This window comes from Coturnix japonica, chromosome 5 (genome assembly GCF_001577835.2).
Source record: "Coturnix japonica isolate 7356 chromosome 5, Coturnix japonica 2.1, whole genome shotgun sequence".
Classification (NCBI taxonomy): domain Eukaryota; kingdom Metazoa; phylum Chordata; class Aves; order Galliformes; family Phasianidae; genus Coturnix; species Coturnix japonica.
Genome location: NC_029520.1, coordinates 23,260,453 through 23,283,358, shown reverse-complemented (window position 1 = coordinate 23,283,358; position 22,906 = coordinate 23,260,453). Strand labels below are relative to the sequence as shown.

Below are 22,906 nucleotides of genomic sequence, written 5' to 3'. Positions count from 1 at the left end.
CCCCATCTGTGAAAAGCTGTTCTGAAACGGAAGATACTGCAGTTATAAAAATACAGAGATGGATTTGATTCTGTCTGAGAAATACTTTGTTCTTTGATATATTTCAATGTACTGTTGTGCTCTTGAAATCCAGCATCCTTTTCTATGTGTTACTTTAGAAGTGTGAGGGGTTAAGAGTGGGCAGAGCTGTGTGTGAGGATGGAGCATCAAGATGCTGGTCAGGCTTGGCGTGGTTGTGGCACTACTTCTGCATGCGGCAGTTTCTCTGTCATCTCAAATTCATCTCAAAAGAGGGTTTTCCAGAGTATCTGAGTAAATCAAGGAAGATTTTTAGGGTGTAATTAAGAGAGAAGGATGTGTGATGTTTTCCCAGTTAGGAACTGATTTCTCACTGACAAGCTTCTGCTGACTGTGTATGGATACCTAAGGTTAAACACTTGCTTAGTGTGTGAATTTGTGCTATATAATGTGTTAATATACTCCTGTGCTTTCTCTTTCAGCTGAGACTCATTAATCTAGTGGGAATGAATTGATGCTCAGTATCAGGAGATGTGCAGTTCCTGTGTTTCTGTGTTTTGTGTTGTGCCTCTCCTGCTCTGTTAAACCCTGACACAAAGCCTTTGTGTTTGCCTAGAGGGGAGGAGAAACAGCTGCCTCCTCTGCATAAGACACCGACTGGGGTCCTTCCCTGTCTCTCAGGGATGCATCAAATGCAGTCCAGCCACTGTCTTTCCTCTGCCTACCTCGTAAGGCACTCTGCTCTTGGCAGGGAAACCTGAGCTTTGTTGCATTGATCTCACAGATCAATGTGTTGTGCCATGCATTGAGGAGAAAGGTCTGGCAGGCTAATTGCTCAGGTAGAGATGTGAATGGCTTTAAACATGCAAAATTGACTAAATGTGAGCTGTATGTCAAGGGGTCCAATGGATCGTGTTTTGTTTAAAAATTACTTACTGTCAGCTTGGTTACTTGTCAGTGATGGGGATGGAAGCAGCTTTTTCAAATGCATGATCTGCTTGCTATATTTTTCTCGAACAAGCTCGTGTTTAGGCCGCTTGAATGGGAATTAACACAGTAATACATAAAAACATAACTTGAAATTATCTTGGGCAGTTGTGAGAGTACAAGTCAATGGAGCAGTTTAACTTTCTGCTTTTTCATGCTAAAAGAGTGCTCTAATGGTAGTGCTGTATTCCACCTCAAGATGTGCTGGAGTACAAGTGGATTTCCCCGCCTTTATTGGGCGCACCACCGTGTAATGTGTGATGTTAGCAGCCATATCCTTCACAGTTGCTTCTTTGAAAACATCATCCAAACTTCTACTTGTCATTTCTGTTACAACTTCAGTATATTATCGGTGTCTTCCTTTTTATTTTTTCCCCTACAGTGATATCTGTTATTTCCTATATTGCTATTACACATCACTTATTTTGAAGCATAAGTAGTAGAAAATAAGAAGAATGTAATGTGACCTTTTGGCTCTTGATTTGGTTGAATATTTTTTCCTTGGTTTTGAGAAGCCCTGCAAGCCATGACTTGAAGAACTTACTCTTCAAATCTATTTTTCAGTTAATAGAGAGTAATCTTTGTAAGCTTGAAGGAGCTTTTTGGGGAGAAGGGAAGGATTGAATTTGGGAGAGGAGATGGGAAGGAGGACAGACTGTGAGACTTAAGATGTGTGAAGCATTTTTGTAAGTCTGTTGTGAAGACTTCATAAATTGGTTCGTTATTCAGGCGTGTTTTCTTTTTCCTGTGGGTCTTGTACTTCGTGGTTGATTCTGTGATGAAAAATGTTGCTCAAATGCTTTTCAAAGTGCTATTTTTATGCTGTTGCTTTGTCTCCAGAGAGATTAATCAGTTACTGAGGACTAAGTTATTTGCACTGATGAGGAATTCCATGTGATAATTCTTCCTTTTAGAGAAAGCATGTGCACATGTTACTTTGCCTCGAGTCTGGTTGCAGCTGAAGGAGAGGAGGCTGCCTGTTCTGTGTGAGTGAAGTTGACGAGCTTGCTAATACCATCAGGGATGGAAGTCAGATTCTGCAATATGCAGCCATCTGATTTATAAAGAAAAAGGGTAAAGTATGCTGAACTTGCTCTAAGAGCTTTTAAAAAGACGTGAAATTGTTTTAATGTGAAGCCTCTTTCTTATTCCTGAATGTTTTAGCAGGATTTGTTCTGGAGCTAAAATGGGGAGAAACTGAAGTGATCAAGGTGGACATCATCCCATCATCCTGACTTGCCTAAATGTAAACGATATTAGTACATTTTTTGATGCATTGCTCTCTTAGCTGGAGTTGCCAAATACTGTACCTGTGTTAATGGGGTGGCTTCAGTGGGCTTGTCTACAGTTAAGAGAAGATTTAGCCTTGTGTAGTTGGTGTGTCCTGAGTACTTGGGAACTGTCACTAGTCAGCAGCTGCTTATTGACTCTGTCACATCCCAAAGAATTTTCAGATACCGTTAGTTGCTTTTATCGTGCTGCCTCTCAGTATGTTCAGATTTTGCAACATTTCTAGCAAAAGTGATTTGATACCACGCTCTTCAGAAGAGTGGTAGAATTAGACTGCTTTGTTTTGGTGTATTATCAGGTTGTATTCTGTTGCAGTTGTTTACTGCTCCAGAAATAATGCTACTCTTGTCTGGCACTATGGCTTCTGAGCAAATTAAGTGCATCTGTTTAGCTTCTGTGTTGGCTATTTAAAAAGAGAAATTAAAAGAAATGAGGTGAGAGGTGATCTGTACATCTGTAAATACAGCGTGCTTCTCTTCAGCGTGCAGTGTTCTTCTTAGAAGATTGGTGTCATTATTTTGTTGTAAACAGCATTACGTCCAGTTATTTACAGTCTCAAAATGGTTTATTATTTCCCTGTCTTTCCATTTGTCAGCGTTCTCCACTAAATAGATCCAGAACCTGCATTACCAGGTAGCTGAAGCTGTATTAAAAGAGGAACGTCTGTGTTACTCCTTGAATTCAGTTGAATATTCTGCCTTTGCATGTGATGCTTTGACATTCTGTTTCCAGTAAAATCAAGAGATCACTCCTGAAGAAGAGTTGGCTTCAAGCAAACTGGCCTGTTGTACCCCCAGAGCTGAGGGAGCGGAACTGATATTAGATCAGGATTCTATTTTAGTATAACATTTATCTACTGTTGTGTAGGGCTCCGGGGATTGCTGTGATGGTCACGATGATTTGGGTGAAATGATATTTCTGCAGTTTTGAGTAAGACAGCGCTTCCACTGGGGAAAACTGTGGAACATTTCATCTGGATGGAGCAAACTCATGGAAGAATCATAAGCTGGATCAGTGTGAAGTGTTTATTGGCCTTGTGGGAGAAACGTGCTAGATAACCCAGGCAGTTTTTGTCTTGACTAGGCAAGAACTAAGAAATGCTGAAACTGAGGAGTAAACTTGAGTCTCTCACAGTGAAGCAGATGCACAGAGGAAAGAAACTCCATCATTTACTGTTTGGTGCTTGACGTTTATTTATAGACATGCATACACAGAAACATAATTTCCACATTTAAGCTTCTGCAGGTGAAATTGAAGGTTATTGTTGAACCAGACAACTGGTGTCTGTTTAAAAGGAGAAGAATCTTCTGCCTGTGCCTTTTCTAGCCCCCTGAGCTGTGCCTACGCAGTAGTAGGCACAGTAGTGAATGATTCCAAGAAGGGAGCTGTATAAACCTGAGATAGGATTATAATTCTTATTAGGTTCTGCTGTTTGGTGTCTTCACTCTGAATGGCTTAATGGGGGAAGCAGTCATAACCAGATCCTTTCTGGTGCAGCAGGCTGGGTGCTTGGTTGGTGGTTTCTGCCTACTGTCAACTCAGAGAGGAGGCAAGAATAGGAGGAACATTTCATGTAGAAGTCTCTTGTTAGGTCATGTTCTGCTTAATTCCCTATTGATAAGGTGTGGGAAACTTGGACTAGTTGTTTCATTTGGTCTGGATGCTTCTTAGTGTTGATACTGTTCTTAAATATTTAATTAAAATTATGATTCTAGAATACCTTGTTTATTTGGCTTTTCTTCTGTAATAATCTCCAATGATGGGACTCTTCTTTCCTTGATGAGTCAGTTTTCCCTTGTTTGCAAGACAATTGCATCAGAATAGTTTTGCATGCTTGGAAGCTAATTAAAATCTGAGCTTGCGCTTTAGCTCTCCTGATGTATAAGAAATTGATATCACTTTCTAAATTCTCTTGGTCCACATTTTCATAATACATAAACTTATTAATTCTTGTGCTTTTTCATTCTGTGATACTTTATTTTTTAACCTCTGTTGACTGTTAAAATATGCCTTCTTGACTTAGGGTGGACTCAGCATACTAAATTTACATAGGATAGTTATAGTTTTGATAGTTAAGTTTCAAAGATTAAGGACTCATTGGTCTGGCTGCTTTGAGGACAAGGGAGCTCTTGTGGTTACTGAGGCTGACTTTGTGAACAAGACCAGCTTCTCTAGGACTTCTCTGAATAGTGTTTGTTAACAGTAGTTGAATAGAAACATATAATTAAAAAAATAATAATAATTTGATTGTCTTTTAAGGGTCCTCAGTAATGTGGAATCCATTGAAATCATTCATGAAACCTTACAATAGTAGAATATCCTCACTGACTGAAATTAATGACCTCAGATCTTTTTGTTTGTGAGTGATCTAAATGTTTGACCTCTGATTTTTGTGTCAGAATGTGAGTCTCTTGTGATTCCTTAAGCTTAAGCAGCTTTTATTTGGTATTTATTTGGTAACTTAAAGGCATCGAGCTTTGTGATTTTTGCCACTCGATGCATATTGTTCAATGCTTTAATAGCTGTTTTCTGCCCCTTTTCTTGACATGAGGACACAGAATCTGGGTATAGTACTCCAGCAGCCATTCTAATGCTAGCAGCTAGAGACTCCCAAAGTATTTATTTGCCTACTCATTTGTGGCTGTCAGAGCCTTCCTGCTGCAGTAATGTATCTAATTAGGGGAGACTGATTATCTGTATCATGTCAGATGATGTTTCCGTGTGTTCTTTGCTCCCTGATGTACGTCCCCTTTTATCTGAGTTGGAACACGTGCAGTTTGATTGCAGTACATTAAATGGCTGACGTTTGTTCTATGCCACTTCCTCATCTCAGGATCAGCTACAGACCTTGTAAATTGTTTTTCCTAAACTTTTATTAAAGATTTATACTCGTTTCTACTCGGTTCCTCGTTTCATCCTGCAGCTGGTACCCGCGGCTCGCTGTAGCTCCCAGCCCTGGCAGGCCGTGCTGTTCCAGCAGCGCTGCCGCCGAGCTCCCGGAGCTGGCCGTGGTGCTGAGCGCTCCCCACACCACTCTTTTCTTTCTCATGTATTTCAAATGTGGTTGCTAATGGTGCTGTTTCCAGTACTTATTAAATATGCTACTCATAATCCTCCCCTCCCCCAGCACTCAAATAAAACTTAGGAAATTGCATCTGAGACTTTCCTTCCTTGTGTTGCTCCCATCACCGTCTTCTGCAGCTTGACAAACTTTCAGCAGACAAATTGTCCTTTGATCAGACTTGTCAGCTGATGGTGACTGAGAAATGGATTAAAGAAATGTACTTCTGCCCTGATCCTCCTGCCCCTGCATGTTAGCCTTGCAGGGTTTTTAATATTTAATAATGTGGTAAAAGCCTAGTCCTCCTAGGGCAAGAAGTTCTGTGTCAGCAGAAGCATCTGATTACTTACCTAGCAAATGCTGTAGAAATCTCTTCATCATTCTTACTTGTTAATAGGTAACGCCAGACCAAAATTAGGTGAACATGTACTGAATATAATCGGGGCAAAAATATTTTAATCCAGTGATAAGAACTGAATTTTAAAAAAGCTTGTCTTTGTACAGGATTTGCATTTAAACTGTTTCCTATGGAAAGGTAGCAAAATTAATATAGCAATTTAGCTAGAGTTCAGATAATACTTATTATTATATACTAATTATGTTGAGTATTAACCCACTGAATTTATTTAGAAAAGTGACAATAATGTTAAAAGATTTGACTATTATATCAATTCTGGCAGCAGAAATATCGGTTTTACATTGTAACATGTTTGTAGACAGCATCATATGGCTTCTACATTTTATGGCAATTGTTTCTTGCTGTTCATGAGAGGTATTTTTTTGTTGTTGTTGCTATGTAATGTTTTATTTTTTTCTTTTCCCCACTGAATTAAACACATCATTGGAAATGCCTTGAGTCAGCTTCAAGAAGATACAAATGTCACAGTTTCGTGGAGCTTTTTATGCTCTTGCTTCTCTTGATGCTCAGGTTTTCAGCAGCTTAAAATTTTTTAGTTGTATCACTTGTATAAAAATGGTTATTTATGCAGCTGCTACCTGAGGTAACAAACTTTCATTCAGAAGTTGATTTCTTTGAACTCCAAGTGTGGAGTTCAACCTTCAATGGGAGCAAATACATTGTATGAATTTTCATTGCTAAGAATCTGACCTAGAATCCCTGCTCTAAGTAAACTTGAGGATAAGAGACCTTTATTAATGTGTTAGTTCTCTGCATCCAACTAGTGGAATTAATCAAATGAAATGATGAGAAACATTTCCTTATCTGAAGCCAGATACTGGAATGAAAAAAAACCCCTTGTCTAATCAATATCTTTCTGCAACCATCTGTAATCTGTTTTTTTCATATTGAACTTTGTGCATAACAAGTCATGTGCTAAAATGATAAGCAGAGATGATTGCCCTCTTAGGGTTGGCATAAGATCCACTTGGCTTGAACACTTTGGCATCTGATCTAAGATAAAGTAATGGAAAAAATGCAGGTAATAACAATCTCATGGATAAGACAGATTTTCTGTTTTCAAGTAAGTGATGCGTGGAAATCATCGGTGATCCTCACAGCTATGGGAAATTCATACATCTGCAATAACCAGTACTGAACCTCACCATACTTAGAAACTCAATCAGCTCAATCTCGTGCATGCATAATTTTCCCAACTGAGGAGCACTTAGTTTCATTGGAAATAACCACTGGGTGTGTGAAAAGTAGACAAAGCATTAAAAATAAATATCGACTGTAATATGATTGTTATTTAAAAGATTACCATGCTTATGTGCTTTTAGCATGATTTTTGTTTAAAGCTAAACCTAATTGAAGATTCCATAAAGCAACAAAAAATTAAAGATGATTCTAGATATTCAGATTAATATCTTGGCATGAATATTCGAGTGGAGGAGAAATAAATGCATTGCATAAAGCGAGGGTTTTATGTGGGATAGAGAGAAGGAAAATAAGCTGCTGGCAGCTAATTTTAACACCCAACATTGCCTTTCTTAACTTGTAAACGTAGGTCCTTTAAACTAGCACTTCCAGCTTGAAAGCAGTTCCACCCAATTCCTGCCTCTAGAAGGATTTGTACTGCCACATTGTAATTTAAAATTAGGGAACTATTCTATCTGAAGACTAAAATTTTCTGTGAATCTCCGATTTTAAGAAAGTTTTAGAAAACTGCTGCCAAAATTTGTGATTAGAACCTCTCTGCTGTGTAGTATAACTTGCAAGGACAACATACGTAGGAAAAAATAGTGCTTCCAAGACTGATTCTGTCTTTTTATTAATCTAAAGAGCTGTTGTAATTCAAGGAGCAGTGCTTATCATTAGAGGATGATATCATATGAAGATTATGTGATGTTCAGTGGTTTTGATAGAGCTGCAGGTTTTTAACATTTGAGAATCTTTTCCTGTAACTGCTTATTCTGCGAATAGCCTAAATTTATAGCATTAAGTATAATATAAAATTTTATTTCAAAGGATTTTAATAAAAACAGTATTGTAAAAGAATACCTGGTATTTTTTTAAAGAATGTAAAAGTGCTTATAACTGCATATCCTAAGGAGCATTAATGAATGAATGTAACCAAAAGTGAGATGCATTTAATAGCCCATGAAGTGTTTGATCTCTGCTATGTTTAAAAATGCTCCAAGCTATACTTTCTTTGATCTCTGTTTGTTTTTTGTTGAAAGTTAATATTTAGTAAAAGACACATGGAAATTTGCTTTCAGGAGTTATTACTCATTATTTTCTACAATACATAATGTAGTAGATAGTGATACTTCAGCTGGGGTGTGTGTTTCTGATTTAAATGAATCCCAAAATTGCTCCTTGTGAAGGGTAACAAATCTGAATAGGCCGATTGCTCTTCAGCTGTTAGTGGGGAAAAAAACATGAGCAAATACGAACATTGTTGAATGTCACGGGGATATGCTATAGGCGCAAGGTATTAAATCAACATAATTTCATCACTGAAATGGTCTGCAACATGATTGATGCACCTTGATTAGAGGTAGAATTCAAGCCTATAATATTAGTGATCAGTATTAGTTTTTAATGTGTATATGAAAAATCTGAATTTGAATGAGAAGCATGACGATAGAGGGCATGGGAAGTGTGTCAACTGATGGAAAGAGTACTATAAATAGATATGTTGAGATTATTACAAGCGAAACTCAGTATAAAAAGGGAAGGTGAAATGATGGAACTAATTGTGCTTGGAGCTCCTGAGTGTTTCTCGCATAGATTTTTTTTCTTTTCCTCCAAATAATTGCCCGATGAAAGAGCTAAAGAGTTTACTTGAGTTGTAATTGCTTGCCTTCTGTCATCATTCCAATAACAGCTAGCTAGCCAGTATGTTTAGGGTGGGAACTTCTTTGAAGCAAATGACAGAATATTAGTGGCAAGTATTTAATTCACACTGCAGCTTGTCAATTCAGATAATTAGAATTTATGATATTATAGGGAACAGAATTTCTTTGTCCTCTCTCCATCTTCCCAGACATAACGTATGATCGTATAGTTGTTTGTTTTTTGATAGGAAGTGCTTGAATGGTATACAATACTCAAGGTACCAGTGAACCAGGGATATATAAAAAGCAGAGATGAACTTTGTGTTGTCCCCTGTTTCATCTGAATTGCTAACATTTGTTTTTATTGCTTTTTGACTGCTATTTATCATTCAGCTGCAATCACCTGTAACTGTGTATCATAATAAACAATGTCTTATTTTTGGTTGCTAGTAATCTGTTGCGTTTTTAAGGAGAAGTTATATTAGAAAAAATAATCATAATTTTACATATATCTACACAGATCCTCAACTGATATTTAATTCCCAAGTTATTTGGTGCTGTAAAGTCACTTAGCAGTTCCTCATTTTTGTCTCTTTTCTTTCTTTCTTTTTTTAAAAAACACAAGCAAAACAAAACAAAAAACCCACTAAATGACATATTGTCAACCAGCTTCTGTTATTTCAGTTCTAATTCTGCTTTCCAGGTTATCTGTGAAAGTGTAGGTATGTGCTGATTGTTTCTTGCTCCTTGCAGAACTTGTGACCTCTTTCCTTAGTCTGAAGAGACAACCTAGTCCAGTTTAATGCCTTTTGACCAATTACTGCGTAAAGTACTTGTCCCTTCATGCCATAGCTGTTTAGTTTCTTTAAAAAGACTTTGACTTTTTAGAAGGTATTTTATTTATTCCTTAGTCTATTTGGCTTTGTCCCAGTTGCTGTTTTGCACCTCCAGTACCTTATTGGTTTTAAAAATTACTTACCTTTTTGTTGCAGTTCTCTTAATCTACTGTTCATTTATGTGGGATTTTATTGTTCATTTATCTTCATTTATTTGGGATTTTTATTTTTATTTTTTATTTTTTTACTTCTTTTTTAATTGCTATTTTTTTGCTTTGCTCTGTGCTTCCTACTTGGTCTATGTTAGAGAGACTGCTTGGTTTGCAAGACTAAAGTGGGAGTTAAGTTCAGTCAGTCTTTACAGAATGTGACTGTGAATTATGTCACATGCTAAATAATGATCGTCTTGAAGAAAAATTGTATTTAAATATCCAAGAAATCCATTCCAAAATTTGAAAGCAGTGCTATTAGTGATCCAGATGGAAGATCGTGAGTCAGGTTTTCTATATATGAATAATTTGTGCAATAATATATTTTTCAGTGGAACTTGAATTAAAAATGTAAATATTGATCTTGATAAGTGATGACTCGTCGGTCTAAAAATAATAGCTCTCTGTGCTGTACTGTGTATTCACAGATGATCTAGAAAAAGTGATAATAGTGAAGTGACAGTGATGATAAAAGGGCTTTGAGAATAGTAAAGCTGTAGACAGGCATGGAAGAACTGCAGAAAGACACTGAAACTCTGTCTGAGGTAATTATAGATGAAAATTATTGTAAAGGAGTGCATAGATGGAAATAGTTTTGAAATGTACACAGTGATGGGCTAACCTCTATGGAGTGAAGCCTTGCAGACCTTCTGGAACTAGTGGGCAAATGCCTAAGAATGTCTCATAGGGGTTGTGATAGATCAGGGAAGAGTACACAGAAAGGGGAAAAACAAATAAATGGGTAAAGGAATAAATAAATGAAGAGACATGAGGGGGATATGAGAGCAAGCTATTCCCTGCATGGGTCTGAGAAGTGAACAGGGAACAACTGCCAACTTTACCTTAGTGAACCTCAGATGTAAGTAATAGAAGATAAATTGAAAACAAATACAATCTTCCCACAGCATGGAAATAAATTGCAGTTTACTTGCAGTGGTGTTACGGATTATAAAAGCTTTTGTGGGTTCAGAAAATATATGATGAATTCAGAGCTGGACAGTCTTAAATATCATCTTTGGCTCAAAGAGAGTTTTTTGTCCCAGCTTTTTATGTCCTCGGAAAGTATCCTGGGAAAGTACGATAATATGCTTTCTGCATCCTATTTTTCCTTCCCTCTGCATATGCTGTTGGCAGCAGTCACGGACAGGAGATTGGGCTGAATAGATCTTTGATCTAACTCATCTGTCTGCTCTCATGATTAGCTGCCCATGGCATCCACTTTTCCACTGTCTAAACTAATTTTAGGTTAAGTGTCAACTACAAACTAAATTCTTTTTTTTTCCTTTTGGATTTCTCCCAACTTGTAAGTACTGTTGCCAAAGTTCCATTTGAGTTTCTTAATACCTGTCACCCATTTCAAACCAGTCATTACTGCTTGAATACATGGTGAAATCCTCCTTCATACCAAATCATGTTGTTGGCACTTAACACTTTTTCCTTGGAAGATTCTGGCCTGAGTGGTTTTCACAAGCAGATTCGTGATTCTATCCGGTCTGAGCTACTCCTTTGTTTTTCTGGACTGTGCTTTCTGATGCAGATAGTGCCTGAGCCTATGTGATCTTAGTGGTCTGTCCTGTCAATGAGGTGCTCCATGGCACTACAGGGAGTCTCCAGAGCCTCTTTAAACTGAGGATAAAGTGAGACCTTGTGCTGTTCCACTGGCAGTATGCTATTGTGTGCATATTTTAGTGACTTTAGTTCTACCTTCTGCCGGCATAGCCAAGAACCAAGCCATTTCCAACCTCTCATGTCCTTCAGCAGTGCATTCCTTCATTGAGGAGGTCAAAGCCCTAAGATTTTGGTAGATCTCCTGCAGTGCATGTGTGCACTCAGATGCCATCATCCTGACAGCTAGGATCTTTTGGAGTAGTTTTGCATGGTTTGGCAGTTACTGACCTGATTTCATGCATTCTTAAAAAGGAGAGATGCTCTCTTCAGGTGTATCTATGTGTGTGTGCAGCCAATGCCCTCTTTTTATCACAATAGAGCAACAGATTCAGAAGTAAGCACCCCTAAAGTAAGGATGCTAAGGAATTAGATGTGACAGATAAAAAATAGTTTGTTGGGTTTTTTCTTTTTTTTTTTTTAGCATGTTTTTTGCTAGAAAATAGTGTGGGAACTTGAAATACTTGTTTTTAAATAAGGCTGTTATCTTGAAACAAGATACTATATATTTAATTTGTCTTCAAACTGAAGAAAATATTGCCACTTCTCTAATAACAACATAGCTGAATGTGCTGAAGTTGCCAGAAGGAGATCTAGGCTATTTGGCAGCAGATCACAAGGCAGTTGGGAGCTTTTCACACCTGGAATCTGCAAATGGTGATGAGAGTTTTGGTACCCTAAAGCTTGAGATAGGAAAACTTAAAATAGCATTGGTTAAGTATAGTTTTGTTTTATTTTATTTTTTCTAAGGATTTCTTCACAACCAATATGGTTGGAAATTTAAGTTGGGGTCTTAAATTAGTTCTCTTGTTGACCTGCTGGGTAATGATTTTCAGTTATGTTAAAGACCCCAACTTTCAATGGAGGTATTTAGAAAATACGTAGTTTGTAAGAGTAGAATAGTTCTCAAGTTTGAGTATACAAATACACACTTACATTGTTTACCACCATTGTAAAGTCTTCAGCTGCTTTGCTGAAAGCAATAGCTGGCTGTATTTCAGTAACATAAATGCAACTATCTGTGTTTTTATGCACTTCTTAGTCATCTGTGGCATTTAGAATGTGTCTGAACAATCTGAATTTGAGTCCTCCAAAATTCAGAGCCTTTCCAGTTTCGTCCTGAAGGCCACCTCCAAAGAATGTGTATATAATATGTCTGTCCAGAAAGTCCTTTAAAGGTAAACCTCTCCAAAAGTGTCTTTCTGTATGAATTTTAAGAGGGCTGTAATCTGAACTGCATGAGTGTGTGTTCTTTGTCATGATGTTTACCCACAGGAATGCGTTAATAATTCTTAACAAATTTCCAGTTTCACACAGAATCACAGAATCACAGAATTACCCGGGTTGGAAGGGACCTCAAGGATCATGTAGTTTCCAACCCCTGCCTAGCAGGGCCACCAAACATACCACTTTAGCTAGATCAGGTTGCCAGGGCCCTGTCCAACTGGTTCTTGAACACTCAAGGACGGGCATCCACACCTCACCTGGGCAGCCTGTTCCAGGACCTAACACTCTTCTAGTAAAACTTTCCCCTAACATCCAACCTATAATCTTCCCTCTTCAACTTAAACCATTTCCCTATCCTGCTATTATCAGCCCTTTCGAAGAGTTTACTCCCTCCTGGGAGTAAGTTCCCTTCAGGTATTAAAGGCTGCAATGAGGTCACCTCGCAACCTTCTCTTCTCCAGGCTGAACAACCCAACTCCCTCAGCCTGTCCTCATAGGGAGGTGCTCCAGCCCCCTGATCATCTTTGTGGCCCTCCTCTGGACCCTTTCCAAAATTTCCAATATCTTTTTTGTACTGAGGGCTCCACACCTGGACACAGTACTCCAGATGGGGCCTACAAGAGCAGAGTAGAGAAGGTACGATCACTCCCTATCCTGCTGACCACCCTCTCCTGATGGAGCCCAGGATCCCATTTGCTTTCCCGGGGCTGCCAGAGGCACTGCTGGCTCATGTTAAGTTTCTCATCTATCAGGAACCCTAGGTCTTTTTTCAGCCGAGCTGCTCTCAGGACAACTCCTCCAGCTTCTCTTGTACCTATGCTGTCTCTTGTGCGCGTCTTGGGCTCTTTTCATTTGCCTCTGTGTTCTCTCTCACATCTGTCGTGCCATATAACCGTCTTGGCTGCCATTCTACTGTTCCGTCGGTTTCGTCTGATACCTTCTTTCGCCCTCTTGTTCTTAGCGGTTTTCTCTTACGATCCCTCTTCGTTCGGCTCTGCCACTGACTCGCTCCCGGAGAGGTCTTTGGCTCCCAGCCTGTCAAGGGGTGTTTTTCATGACCTTTGCTGACAATCGGCATCTGTGTTTCCTTCCACCCCGTTTGGCTTTCTTCATTTTTGACAGGTGTTTAGTCTTTATTGTGGACTCTTCTGTCCGGATTGTATCGACTGCACCACTCACGCTTGGTGTATCAGCAAACTGCTGAGGGTGCACTCCATTCCCTCATCGATGTCAAAATTAATAAAAGATGTTAAGAGCACCGGTCCCATAGACAGACTCCTTGAGGGACGCCGTCGTTTAACCGGCCTCGCTACCTGGACATAGAGCCATTGACATTCACAACCTCTGTCTGGCGGCTCTTTTCATACCAAATTGCTTATCCATCAGTATTGTCCACCCATCAAATCCACCTCCCTTCCTTGAAGCGGCAATTTGGAGTATGAGGATGTGATGGCGGCGTACATGTCAATGGTGCCTTTGCTTCAGGTCTCCCAGTAGAATGACATCTCGCGGGATCTTTTCGCCTTATTTCACGGTTCGTCAGATTTTCTACAAGTAGCAGCGCCGTTCACTTTCTCCGGTCTTCCATCATAGAAGGCCACAGGATTAGTTAAGCTTGACATTCCTGGTGAAGCCATGCTGGCAGTGCTCGCGGATCACCAATGCACTTGTTTCTTGTAATGTGATCAACGCATCGTTTCAGGAGGATTCTTGTTCTAATCTTTCCCAGGCACAGAGGTGAGCTCCAAATCGGCCTGTAGTTACCGGCGTCGTCCCTGCTCCCCTTCCTTGTAAAGTTGGGGAGTGACTTCGTGACCTCTTCCTCCAACGTCAGTTTTCTGGTTCTCGCTTGCGGGACATCGACCTGACAGCCACCTCTGATTTCTCAAATATGATGGAGGACGGCTCACGAGCAACGTCACGTTTCAAGTGCCAGTGCCTGCGTTGCGGACGGACTCTTTCTCTCGGTTAGTGGCACTGTCGTTTGACGCCATCGGGTGGCCCTTTTCATCATACAGTAACTTATACTCAGTTCAGCTTGTAGAGGAGTGACACTTTCTCTTGGACTTGCTCTACCTGCCTGTTCAGTTACGTATGTTCCGCTTTCCGCCCGGACGGGATTTCGTCTCCCCTCGCGTTGCACGCGGTGTGTTCTGTCCATTAGCGTTCCAGCTTTCTGCGGCAGACGGCCTGGTCTGATGGTGGGGTGACTCTCAGGCTCTAGAGGAGTTGAGGGACGTAGAAAAGATATAATCCTGGCCGACCATGTGAAGACCCGAGGGTGAAGAATCATTGTTCTTTTGATGCCTCCGGCTTCATGCTCCATGTCCTTGTGTCCGTTCAACTCTCCTCTCGGCTCTCTCCGCTCGTTATTTTCTACTCTGCTCGGTGGCCTCTCCGGTGGCGCCCTCTTGTCCGCCCGTTGTAGCTTTCTCTTCATCTGTTTTGAAGCCATTTTCTCCTTTTAAATTTACCAGAGTAGGCACGCCCATTTTGGCCTGTCTCTCTGGCCAATGTATACCTGTAGAAGGTTTTCTTGTGTTTTTCGACATCCCTTGCTCGCTGCTTACACGTTTCTTCAGGGTTCGCTTCTTACCCGTGGTCACTGCGTCTGGCTTTTCCGCTGCATCCATCCCATCGCACAATTTCTTCTGCTGCGCAAAGTTTAGCGCGCGCCACTCTCCTCTCTGATCGCTGTGCATTCCTGTGAACTCTTTCGCTCGATAGAAGCGGTGAATTCTCACAGGCGTCTGCCATTAGGTTTCTGGTCCGCGGACGGAGGATTATTGTAACCTTCCTCTTTTTCTGGTTTGCTGACTGCTGTTCTGGTGCTCCCCTGGACCTGGTGAGGTCGGCCGGTGATTGTCTGAAGCCCGTATTAGCGATTTGAGAATAGCGCAGTCGATAGACGGAATTGTGTTAAAGTTTATAATTTATATAAATTATGTTACTATAATAGCTACAGAGGTTAATAGGCTGTCACCTAGGAATTGTCTATTTTCTCATTGACTCTGTGCATGGGCTTATATATCATTTCATCAATCATTTAATAACATTTGCGCTGTGTTATGCGCTGCTCTGGTTTTTTTTTTTTATTTAAAGCGTATATTGACCTGTTAACCACGACTTCACCCTGTACTCTCACAGGGCAGTGCTATCGTAGATAGCGAGAGCGTATATGCGAGTGAAAGACTACGCATTTGCGCATGTGTTAATACTATACAAATGCGATCTCGTGTCATACACAGTGTGTGATACGTGAGAGTAGAGTGTGAGAATGATATGATGATGATTCGCGGGTTATTGGCGAATGTCATCTCTATGGAACCAGTGTTCCAAGCAGTCGTCGCGTGCAGAGTCTTGTTGATGATTCTAGAGAGGCTAAGCTTGCTTCCTATATTATACTCTTGAGTCGGCTATATTTGTGGAGGTGAGAGTGGGTGAAACTAGTATGCAGATAGTAGAGGTGCAGTGCTCTTCTAACAGTTGACTGTCACTGACATCCTGTGATAAGTTTGCGTTCAAGGAACCCATTCGACGACTCGCTGTGAGCATGCCCAAAATCACACCTATGGAGGAGAGTAGTGGAAAGACCACCAGGCGACAGCATACGAAACTCTTGACAGCTATTGAGATGAGTCTACCTCAGCGTGGTGAGCGACACAGGTCCAGCAGACAGCTCTGACCGTCTGTGCGTCTTGGCACCATACCTGAAACCAGAAAGCTATAAATACAATGGATCCAGAGATACTGGAGGTGTGTGCTCACGACAGAGTGGTTCGTTCAGCAAGATGATCAAGGCAGTAGGTTTGTAGAGTCAACCCCGACCACAGGAATGCGCACGACAAAGAGCCCGTGAGCAGACGCCTCAGCGCATCTGGAGCAAGAAAAAGCCTCATCAGCAGCTCCGCCTTGATCAGGTGGCGTGTAGTATACCCTAATACCGCTGACCTTTTTTAACTCCCCTACCACGCACTCGATCAGAAGATCCTATATAACTAAACAGCATGCGCCACAGGCGCTCATGCCAAAGCCTGTTCTTGAATGTTTTTCTCATGGGAGCTTCCTCACAGTTTATCCAAGTCTGCTGACATAAGGCGATCCCAACGACTTCCTACCTCGCCTATTCTCCTAAAGAGCCTATAGCCATCGATGGTAAGTATCCCACATTGTGGGAGCATCACCATGTTTCTGTGATAGCAACAAACTGTCATAAGTTTTTCAGAGTGCATCACAGTTTTCAGTTCTCCCTGCTTGTGTTACGTCAGCTCCCTGCATTAGTATAAAGGCAACTTCAGCCGGGCTGTCCGTCTACCACCTTCATAAGCAATCAGGATCCACTAGAAAGTGGCATCCCCAGCATCCCCCTGCCCTACTCCCTCCTTTTGCACTCTGCAATCTTTGCCCACAGAGTTTGGTACAATCCCTCGAATGCACCGTTCAACCCCAGTAGCCCTTATTTTGCCCCCTTCCCCCTTCGTTCCTAGTTTAAAGACCTATCAATGAGTCCCGCTAATTCTTCAGCTAATACCCTCTTACCCCTCAGGGACAGAGGGGTTTCATTGAGTTAAGGTCATTATGGCACACAGCAGAGCAGTGGAAATCAGTCTATATCAGAGTGTGAATAAAAGCTTTAAAGAAACTCTGTTCTTTCAGCAGTGCAGGCATGTAAGTGTCTGATACAGCTGTGGTTTAGCAGAAATGTAAATCAGCTTTGGACTTAAATTAGGGAAATAAGACTATTAGCATAAACAAACTGAAAATTCATCTTTTGTCCATCATAAGCATCAGAATAGTTGAGTGTAATTCAGTGTGAGTGTCTGACTGGGAGCTGCTGCCCATACCACAGGAAGAATGTGGAGCAAGGAGAAGCTTCTCAAAGGAGGACCATAGAGAAGACCCATGGGATAGGAAAGAAGGCTTAATTTAGAGGAGGTTAAAAATGATTTGATCTCTGTGTTTAGATGCTTAAATGAGGTAAAATTAACAGGACTGGAACTCAGTTTCCAAAAGTGTGACAAAGTCCTGTAGTAAGAAACTAAAATTAGACAGGTGAAACCTTGAAAGAAAACCAAGTCCTGTGAGGGAAGGGACTTGACGGAACACTTTATAGAGGTGAGCAGTGACCTTGTTGCTTGGAGTCTGATGACCAAGTATTTGTGCGCATACAATGTGAAAGGTGAAGAGCTGCTGGAACAGGTAGAGGTTCGGACTAATTTCAAGCTCTTGAGCTCTTGAAATTCAAGTACTTAAAGACTTCTACATTTGGGGTCTTGAACAACACAAAGTTGTCCAAATTAACCACAACATGTTTGTAAAATTTGTCTTTCTTAGGTGAAACAGTGCTTGGCTATTTTTTATGAGCACCAAAGTGTAGTGCTGGGTTCTTAAGCTTCAGGAGGTGATTAGCACCTTACCTCTAGGGGTCAGGAGAGAACTGCCTCCTGTCTGTGATTCCCTAATGTGTCCTCAGTTTTTGGTGTTTTAAATACCAGAGAATGATGAGGTAGAATAAATTTTCTTACTTTGTAATGATATAGAATGGCAAGAAATTTAATGAGTCCATTGGAATAGAGAAGAAGAGGCGAAGGTAGGCCTCATGGTGGCCTACAGCTCCTCAGGAGGGGAGTGGGTGGGCAGTGCTGATCTCTGCTTTCTGGCGATGCTGACAGGACCCAAGGGAACAGCATACAGTGGGCTGGGTATTAGGAAAGGGTTCTTTCTTCACTGGCTCCCCAGGGCAGTGGACACAGCCTTAAGTGCCAGAGTTCAAGGAGTGTTTGGACAGTACTCTCAGACATAGGGGTTGGATTTTGGGTGGTGCTTTGTGGGGCCTGAAGCTCGGCTCCGTGATCCTTGTGGGTATTCCAGGATATTCTGATTCTTTATGCGTAAGACTGAGGAATTGTGCGTAAATGAAGGTTTTTATCCTGGCCATGCAGATGTTATCTACAGCACTGTGGTACATTTAAGGTAATTATTAATAGTATGGTGTGTTTTGATTGGTGTATATCTGTATGGTAACACTGCACTCTGGGCTAGTTACTGGTGCTCTCATAACATGCTGAAGACTTCAGGAGTTGAGAGATGTCAGAAATATTATCAGAGCTGTGACTATAAATCGTGATTAGAAATATATTTTAACAAGGTGTCTAATCAGATCAAGGCTGATAAGAATACCAGCACAAAACTCTGAAACCATTGCGCACGTATTTAACAAAACATTTACTTTTTCTACAGATGATGAATTTTTCTTGTGAGAAAGCTTTAGCAAAATTCATAGTTGTCAATTTTTTATCTCATTATAACCATATAAATTGAATACTTTCTGCACTGCTTTTTTTAAAAAACAAACAAAAATAAGCTCCATGCCAGGGAAAAAAAAAAAAAAGTAGGAAAATAAAGAAAAATATAGGAGTGAACAGAGTACTTAGTGAAAAACACCACATAATTGGAAGGGGGTGGAAGGGTAAACAAAGGATGGAGCAAATGGAAAAATTATGGAGCATGCTATAAACATGTAATTTTAGAAGTGTTTAGTAGACCTTTATCAATTTGTTACTGCTGTTTAGTTTTCTCTTTAGCTTACTTAGTTCTTGTCTGTGTTCTGATAACTCCAACCAAAAAGGCCAGTAATTATAATCAGCAGTTCAGTAATGCTAGGTGTGTTAACTTAAATTACTACAACTTGCTTTATAATTTTGACCTTATCTACAGGGAGAACTTACCAGCACCAGTAGAATGGAAATTGGTTTAGTTCAACTTGATTAAATTCCAGGGTGGACACTTAGACGCAGAATATACAATCTTAATTTGGTTTCCCTTCATTTGTTTGAATTAAACCAGTTCAAGCTGCATATTCTTAATAAGTGTTCTTTCACAGATATCTAATCCACTCTAACTAATTACGTATAAATTTAAATCTTCTACTAATTCAGATTAATTTTCCTCCAGAGGTTTTGGTTTTGTTTGCCTCAAATGTCAGAATTTACAATTGAAGTGAGAAAGGCATAAATGAATTAGGAAAAAATGAGTATGAAAGAGAATAAATATAGAATAAAAACACACAACCAAATGTAATTACTGTTGTGTTAAATCTGTCTTTGATTGATTAAGCAGTACAGTTTTGTTAGCTTTATTGTGGTTTTTAGGTATAACTTAGGCATGGTGTTAGACTGAGCATTTCTATATGTGAAATGACATAGAATATGAATTTTACATGAAAGTAGTTGGTAGGCATCACAATAAATTAGGAATGAATTGCAATTCCATTCTAAGTATCTTATTTTAATTGTGTAATTTTTAGGCTAATATCTTTTTCTAAGTTTTTATTATATATTACTATTATTTCTCAATTATCTATTGAAGTGTTAATTATTTAGTTGAGCAAAAGCTTTTGTTATTAAAATTAGAAAAAAATATGCTTAATTTACAGCAGTTTGAAATTACCCTCATATTCTTATCAATAGACTTAAAAATATATATATAAGGAACAGTATACTTGGATTTCTTTTTGTACTGGAAGTTGCTATGTAAGTCTAATACAAGACACTGTTGGATACAAGAAACCTAGTTAACATGCTATGCGAGAAACATAACTGCTTCTGTGTTTTATGCCAGTGTTACCTTATGTTCTGCTCTTATTCTGCAGCCAGTGGTTAAATGGAAGCCACTCCTGGGTTCTGGATGGTTTTTGCTGACGCAGACCTGGCATAGCAGCTCCATCACATCAGGAGGTTGCAATGAGTGGAGGTGGGGAGCAGCCTGACATCCTCACTGTGGGAATCTTGGTCAAAGAAAGATGGAAGGTGGTAAGTATGTCTTCCTGCAATTCTTTTTCATTTTAAAAAATCCTCCTGTTAGGATGTTGAGTCCAATTAGCTAGTGATTATGTCAACCATTTTGGTAATCAATCAAGCATCCTATTGAAACTAATCAGATTGTGCGGCTGATTACTACTTATAGGATGTAGGTACTCTTCATGATGATTCTAGTTTGGGAAGTAAGCATAGGAAAGATGTTATAAAAGCATTTTTTCCCCTCAGTTTCACTCTCTCTACCAGTTTCAGCTTGTGCTGGCTCCCTTTTCTAGATCTTCCCTTTTCTGTGCCTTTGGAGCTAGAGAAATTGGAATGTAATAATAGTTGTTTATAGGTAGGATTAAGACCGTTGTTTGGTGTGCAGTGTAACAAAAAGCCAAAGGGGGAAAAAAAAAAAGTTGGAAAAGGTGTGCTTTAGGCTTGAAGTGTAGAAAGAGAGCAGTGGAGAATAGCATGGAGACAATGAGACAAGATGCTGAATGCAAAGATGAGATGTGTGAAACTTATGTGCAGAGTGGAAGACTGTGTTGTAGGTGTGAAAGAGTGCAACAGCGCCCTTGTCGAGGTAGAAGACATAGGGTAGATACAGCAGGATACCAACATGACTGAAGAGACAACTTCTGTCGTAAAAGCAAAAGAAGGTGGAAAAGGGGCTGGGATGACTGAGCGGAGAATGGAATTAAGCAAACTAGAGCTCAGCTTGCAGCTGAAACTTAGAAGGCATATGAAAAGCAAATGTTGGCAACGAAAAGAAGACCAAGGAAAGCGTGAGCTCATTGCTGAATTTCATGTGTGACCTAGTGACAAAGAAGGTGTAAAATGATTTTTCTGCCATCAAAGAGAAATTCATTTGTGCCTGGAATCATTGTGTTCCATGATTATTGGATGCATGCTAATGATTATGATGTACTTCATCTGAGGACAGAAATTGATCTGTTTATTAATATGGTTGCTTGTTTGTTTATTTTAGCCCACAAGCAGGAAAAAAACAAAGCCTTTCAGGGGCAGTCTTGCTCAGTCTGGCCATGTTTGAAAGCTGATAAATTGAAATTACATGATTAACTGCTTTAAGTCTGTTGAAGTGTCAAGGGTAGCTGTGTCATCTCTATCCTTTTCCGTCTTTCTAACATGAGTTTTCAGTGTCCCCACTGTACTTAAATTGGTGCGTACACTGAAAACTACAGTCATGTAGACACCTGTGTTTAGCTGTTTAAGCCTGAGCAGATAGGTAGGTGGATTTCTTACGAAGTCTTAATGTAGTGTGCTGTCCACACATGCATGTTTTTAAAGGTGTTGATGAGAGGCTACAAGTGAAAATTGTTCAGTGTTGTCTTAGTCTGTTTTCCTCATTTAAAAAATATTGAAATGAGACCTGCTTACGATGGTTAAAAAATCTTGAAATCAGAAAATGCACAATGAATTACTGAGTGTTGTTGTAGTCATACAGAATAAAAATTTCACGTGGTCTGATTTGGGTTGAAAAATGCAAGAAAGTGAGTAGGCTATTTTTTTGTTTTTCTAAGTGCTTTTTCCTTTTTGGACACATGGTTGGTTGTCTGGATTAGGAGACAATGTTCAGAATTAGCAGAATTAGCGTGTTGCTGCTTTCCAGATCTCTAGAATGTTTAGACAACATTTAATATGCTGTAGTCATATAACCTGAGCAAATCTACGTTTTCAAATGACATTTAGAAAACCGTGTCATACATTTCAAGGTAAAATATATTAAAAAATTAAAATGAAAAGTAAGTATATTCCCTAGGGTAAGTTCGCCTTGTCTCCTTTTCTCCTGTACCAGTTGAAGAATGGTAGCTGCAGGAGAGTTCACAATATGAAAATATCATATGAAATAACACTGATGTTTTGATACTGAAAGAGTCTGGTCCTTGTCTGCTATGAGCAGAGTGAAAACACAACTATCAGGATTTACTCTGAATGTAGTGTATGCCAGGAGCATTCTATTTACGTCCTCCTCAAACAGATGAATTTTGTAGTGGTATCTGTTCCTTTAGTATGTATGATAATAAGAACTACGAGTTACTAAGTAACATTTAATATACATACTTGAAGATAATCTTTTTTTTCTGTCATGCGTAAATCACTGCACAGAATAGAAAATTCGGTCTTTTTGTAGTAACCCCCAAGAGCTTTTGTACCTTTATTATTCAGTACTTATATTTCTGAGGGGAAGATTATTTTAAGAAACAAACGTACGGTGACATTTTGAAGGTCTCTGGGTAGCATATGGCTATTTGAGGAAAGCATATATTCAGCATGCTGACTTTGGTCAGATTCGTGCTGGGAGTTGTACTATTACACTGTATGAAACTGAGAAAGTTTAGTGCAGATGGATACCGTGTATTAACTCATTTTCCTAGAATTCCAAATTTTGTGCAATTAACCATATATTTATGGATTTTTTTTCAATAGGTCTTTACTTAGCAAAGGGTACAATTAGATGAATCTAAAATCTGTTACAACAGTGTTGGCAGTTTGGAAGACAGTTTGAAGAAGTATTGATGTTTTGTTTCCTTCCTTCTCCTCCTTTTCTAA

The 22,906-nt window shown here is 39.6% G+C and overlaps 1 protein-coding gene across 3 annotated transcripts in view; it reads left to right on the top strand.

Moving 5' to 3' along the window:
- The window catches only part of TTBK2 (tau tubulin kinase 2), a 68,301-nt gene that overhangs the window by 1,558 nt on the left and 43,837 nt on the right, over positions 1–22,906 (top strand). For all 3 annotated transcript variants that reach the window (XM_015864700.2, XM_015864699.2, XM_015864701.2), the window contains exon 2: positions 20,185–20,344. In XM_015864700.2, the coding sequence (XP_015720186.1) occupies positions 20,276–20,344 (69 nt within the window). In that variant the 5' untranslated portion in view covers positions 20,185–20,275. The remainder of the gene's footprint in view (positions 1–20,184; positions 20,345–22,906) is intronic.